Genomic DNA, 5,826 nt, shown 5'->3' on the forward strand with positions numbered 1-5,826 from the left:
ATATAGTGTACATATATATATATATAGATATATATATATATATATATATATTATACAATATAAACATATTAATATAAGCAATAATATAATATGAAATTACAAACAGAAAATGCACAACATATAAAATTATAAATGTGATCTATAATTTATATGTTAAAATTGATTTATTCTACAATTTATTGGTTTATTTTACAGTTTATTGGTTTATTAATTATAAAATAAATTAATAAATTACAAGTAGAATTGTAAAAATTTGAATCATAAAAGTTTGACACGAATTATAGATTGTCTAAAATTATATTCGATCCTATAATATCTAAGTACAAATTGTAGATCGTTTCAAGCAGACTTTACATATTAGAATGGCATTTTTGCAGACGTAAACAAACGTGCTTCCGCATATAAAAATCATAATTGTATAAGAACACTAGTTAAGAAATCATTGCGAAAGTCACACGGCACGCGTTCGTATTTCATGAGTCTATGCTTACCGCGACCAAGACTAATGACAAAATAGCCGTGCTGACAAAAGTCATGACGAATCGACTTCACTTACCAGTAATGTGTATCCACCAATGCGATATATCCCAAACATGTTCCTCGATTCTTCTTCGCCGGGAATAATAAGTATTGCGGACGCGTCGCGTCGCGTTGCGTCGCGTCGCGTCGCGTCGCGTCGCGTCGCGTCGCGTTGCGTCTCGTCTCGTCGCACGCTATTCGCGATTCACGATACACGATTCTCCGAGTTGAATGCACTCGGGGTTCTTCAGCCTATCGCTTTTACATGCGCTTCTTACTGTGTCGACGGCCGACCGTACACTGGGCCGGGTATACTCACCTGTGCTCACCTGGCTAGCGTAGATCCTGCCAGCGGCAGATGAGAGGACGACCTGTTCCTTCCGGGTTCTTCGCGCGCGATCGCTCGGCTCTTCTCTCTATTTCCAATTGTTTCGCCATTGTTCGTTTCACTTGTCATGCTTTGGCACTTACTTACACCTGTTGGTCTCTTAACAGGTACAGTACGCAGCTTTTATAATTAATTGTTTTATTTTATTGAACCGAGATGTCTATAATAGCGATTGAGCGAAACATGAAATCTTCTTCCTCATATTTCTTCTTTCGAAACTTAATTTAGTGACTAAAATTCTTTATGATTAATTATTAATTATTCAAAAAGTATTTACTCATAATTTTTAAGGAAAAGTCAGTTCGACTAAAAAGACTATGCGGCAAAAAATATTTCAAAAATTAATTATAAACTAACTTATTAGATACGGAAATATATGTAACAAGTAGTCAAACGAGTTAAAATTATTTATGTCAAAAATTACTATCAAATTGATGAATAGATTGTTACTATCGGATTAACATCCAAACTACCCAGTCGAAAGCGAAAGGAACTAGACATTTTTTTAACACCAATGGAAAAAGAACGAAGGAAACGCACGCATGACAAAACACGAGACTAGTTCTGGTGCGGCATCAAGCAAAAATCAAACGAACACGTTTTATTTTTGATAAGTATGTATAACACATTGTAGCACTCCGCACCTACAAAAGTCGTACTTGCACGTTCACTTGCAGCACATTTCCATGCAAAACGTGTAACAGCATGCCAGTAATTGAGAGATAAATAGATAAGAAAATCGTATTATACGATAAATGAAAATTCTCAAAACTAATGACGAAATTCGTATGCAAAACGGATCGATTGAGATATTTTTGGCAATACATTTCTCCGCGGATTATTATGTCCAGAAGGAAGTACAGTCAAGGTCGAATATCACTAGATGATCCTTCTTTTCAAATTATAATTGTTTTTAATTTTGCTATTAATATTTGCATTATATCGCAATAAATTCAATAAACCGTCTCACTTAAATAATTCTCCAAAAATTTAATTTTGTGTGATATATAGATATAATTTAATTTTATATGTATATATATATTATATACATATACATATAAAATTAAATAAATTATAGGTTTTATATTTATTTTCCTTTCTTTTTTAAGTAAATAAAAATTTATTAAATTGGTAAATTCTTTTTGTTTTAATGAGACTCAAATAATAAACTCTCCGATTTAGTGATAGTAATAATTTTTTTTTGTGAAAGCTACTGAAATTTTATATATAAAATCACAATAAGCAGGCTCTTCTTTCTCGATTTGTTGGTGAAAGTGATTATCAAAAAGCCAACCACGACAAGACAATTTAAAATGTACGCACAGAATCAATTGCTCAGGAATCTCGCGATTTATTCTTTTCTATCTACAGCGTAGAATAATAATGCGACTTTTACGTGGAAACGAGGTTGAAGAAAAGAGAGCGTACAAGTTGAACATCAAGAGAAACAATATGTGGAACTTGTTTCGTGCAGTATTTATCTTTGCGAACTAATTCGCTATTGTCTTATAATATAGCTTATATCGAGGTTTTCAAAATGTTTTCTGCTTGTATTAATTTTATGATACAATTCAAAGCGTGTAGAAAGCAATTTTTATTTTATAGCTCTTTATTTTATTTTAAAATAAATAAAAATATTAAAAGTGTCGGATGTACTATTAATATTACTTTGTGGCGATTTATGGTATCAGAATAATTTCATAAAAATGTAATTTCATAAATAATTTAAACGAACTTTAATTGTACACATGTACATAACGTTAGCAGTCTAATAACAAACTTACCAGAAAAATATTTATTGAAGGCATCTATATAATAAAACCGGTAAGAAAAAGAGAGAAAGGAAAGAGAAACATATAAATTGAAACATATAAATTGTAAAGGAATGTAAACTTATTTACATTCTTCTGTTTTACAGAATTTGTACTATATTAACTTTACTTCACGCGACAAATCACACGCGTTATTAAATTTTATTCTTTCTCAAAATGTTTTTCAAGGACTTCATATTTTCTAAAATGATAAATCAAAGACATTATTATATTTTTATAACATAAATTCTTCAAAAGAAAGAAATATAAATTAAAATAAAAATATTAAATTAAATCATAAAATTTAAATTATTTCTTATTAAAAATCTATTATGTATAGCTATTATGTAAATCTTATATGTATAGCTATACAATGTTGTGATAAGCATAATTAAATCATTAAGTTTTTTTTATTTTGAACCGTTAGAAAACTGCTTTAAAAATGCAGTTTTTTTTTAAATTATAAAAAAATAAATAAACTCGAACTTATATTCTCATATTCTTATCATCTACCGTTAATCACAGCTATAAAATTTAGTTCAATGCGGTATAAATAGCGATTTGACTTGCCGATGCTGAGTCGATATATAATTTCTTCTGATAATAAATTATATTATATAAATTATCGACTCAACATCGGTAAGTCAAGCCACTACTATGACCTGAATTAATGCATGGCATACATATGTGATCATTTCATTGAGCGCAATCGGTGGATACAACAGTTAAGTAAGCGCCCGCTGTTATTAGTGTATTCTTCTAGATCTAAAGATCTGATTGGACAATCTAGAAGAATAAACCAATAACAGCAAGCGCTCACTCAACTGTTAAGTTCACTGAATGCGCCCATAATGTACACAGGTGTATACTTACGGACGTCTTACCAAAGCTCTGACAACAGTAACAATACTCCGTATTATTTCTGAATTCCTTAGGAAATTGCAAGAAATGGCGGATCCCAAATACGCTGATTTACCTGGAATTGTAAGTTTTCTCATACCTATTTCACGTTTATTATAATTTTATGCATTTCCTCACGAATAAACAGTTTTATGTCGTACACTGAATGAATGTCTTAGGCGTACGACCAGCTTGACGTTTATGAGACAAGTGATTTGCCAGAATCGGAGCAAATGCAAATGTACTGCGAGGTAAAAGACGTAAAACATGCATTGTACATAACATTTATTGTATTAATTGATCGATTTATTTAGGATGAACCTGATAGTTCTTGCGTGGAACAGCTACACATCAGTGCCAAAGAGGCATTCAACAAGTTCAAGGGCAAACAGATTGTTGGAAAACCGGTTGATTTCTCAGATCGTCTATCTAACAAGCCAAGAACAGGATACAAGTGAGCTATTCTAACAATATGTTTAACAATCTAGAATAATATATAAACACAAGTATTTCCAGATTCGGCGATTGGGAACTTGCTGGTGAAGGTGAGAAAGAGACTCCTCTCCAAAAGTTCCAACGACTACAATGTGAAATTAAGGAATTGTACGAAGAGTTGAATGAATTAAAGGTAAACTATCGTTGTCAATAAAATATGCTATTATATTCATAATAACACTCTAAGAATTATAATATACATTGATAATGTATGCAGGAAAAATCCAAGGATGAGGAAGAGATCAAATCTGTGAGTGAAATCATTGCTCAAGCACAACAAATAGAAAAACAATTGGTTTCTCTGAAATTGGAAGAGTGTTTAGGACCTGATGTAGTTGCAAGTCTATCAGATCCACAAGGCACTATACTTAAGTATGTGAAATTGAAAATCTACTATCTATTATGTACAAATGTCATTTTTCCTTTGAAGAATTGTATTATAGAATGACGTTAATTTTACAGGCAATTGATATCGCAGATAGAATTGTTTAAACAAACCAATATGCCTTCCACCAAAACATCGGAGAGTAAAAAGACAGATGAGTTGGTTGAACCTGGTACTCTTAAGTATCAGATAATGTATTTGCCAGAAAAGGCAAGAATGCAGGAAGCTGCTAGGATCGCACAACTCGAGCAAAGACTTTGCTGTCTAGAAAATATCATAGGAACAAGTAATGACAAGCTTTCGAAATTCTCGCAGGTAGGACTCATTAAAATTTTTCAAGCATACATATTTTAAAAAGATTTGTAATTCATTTTTCTTCACAGAATCTTAAATGTCAGGGCGTCATGGAAGCTGTGCAACAATTAGAAGCGAAGGCTTCGTTGTTAGATGTTAATCAATTAGACACCATCGAAACGAGATTAGGCACATTGATTTACCGAATGGACAGTATTGCACAGAAAAGAGCAACAACGGAACAAGAATCAGAACAAGAGCAAAAGGTAAAACACCAACCGAGTTTTTAACTTTACAATATATCTTGCATAATAAATTATTTTTTTCCCATTTTTTTCTTACAGATCTCGGAAATGTATGAAATAATGAAGAAAACGGATGCTATTTCACAAATATTACCGCAAACAGTAGAAAGATTATTGGCATTGAGTGATATTCATCAACAAGGTATAACTAATGATGATCAACGATGGCAAATGTATTGTCTAAAAATGCATTCTAAGAAAATGTATTGCATTTCAGCTGCTGCTTTCAGTAAATCTTTAATAAAATTAGAGGAGCTGCAAGTAGAAATCTCGTCGGGATTAGAAAGTAACAAGTCTGTACTGAAGGGAGTTCAGGAAAGTTTTGCTTCTAATATGGAGGTCATAAAAAGCAACTTGGCATTGCTCGATGAACGTGTCAAAAAATTGAACAAATTAAAGTAGAGATCGAGTCGTAAAACACAGCTAAATCAATTTATAGAAATCGCTTTATATACTCGGAATCTTTATGTATTTCTATCAAGTTAAGTTATTGTTTATTTAATATGATTTATAAATTCTATATATTTTGCCTTATTATATACAATTATTTCGTTATTTCTTCTTGAATATCTTGTTATAGTATAACATTTAATTTCTACAGTATAATTACTGAAATAAAAGCCTATTAAAGTCATTTAGATATGCACAAATATAAGAAATATAACTTCATGTAATAAAAACATGCAACTTAAAATAAAACTGGAATTTCAGTAAAAAAAACTTACAAAT

The 5,826-nt window shown here is 31.3% G+C and overlaps 1 protein-coding gene across 1 annotated transcript; it reads left to right on the top strand.

The window, feature by feature from the left end:
- The first annotated feature begins 3,572 nt into the window (after positions 1-3,572).
- Positions 3,573-5,817, top strand: LOC108690900 (dynactin subunit 2). Its single transcript, XM_018198437.1, has 9 exons — positions 3,573-3,702; positions 3,798-3,869; positions 3,933-4,072; positions 4,135-4,246; positions 4,331-4,485; positions 4,576-4,813; positions 4,882-5,058; positions 5,137-5,239; positions 5,315-5,817. Exons 1-9 carry the CDS (start codon positions 3,667-3,669, stop codon positions 5,497-5,499), a joined length of 1,218 nt encoding a protein of 405 aa, XP_018053926.1. The 5' UTR covers positions 3,573-3,666; the 3' UTR covers positions 5,500-5,817.
- The last annotated feature ends 9 nt before the right edge of the window (positions 5,818-5,826 follow it).

This window comes from Atta colombica, unplaced genomic scaffold (assembly GCF_001594045.1).
Source record: "Atta colombica isolate Treedump-2 unplaced genomic scaffold, Acol1.0 scaffold38, whole genome shotgun sequence".
Lineage (NCBI taxonomy): Eukaryota > Metazoa > Arthropoda > Insecta > Hymenoptera > Formicidae > Atta > Atta colombica.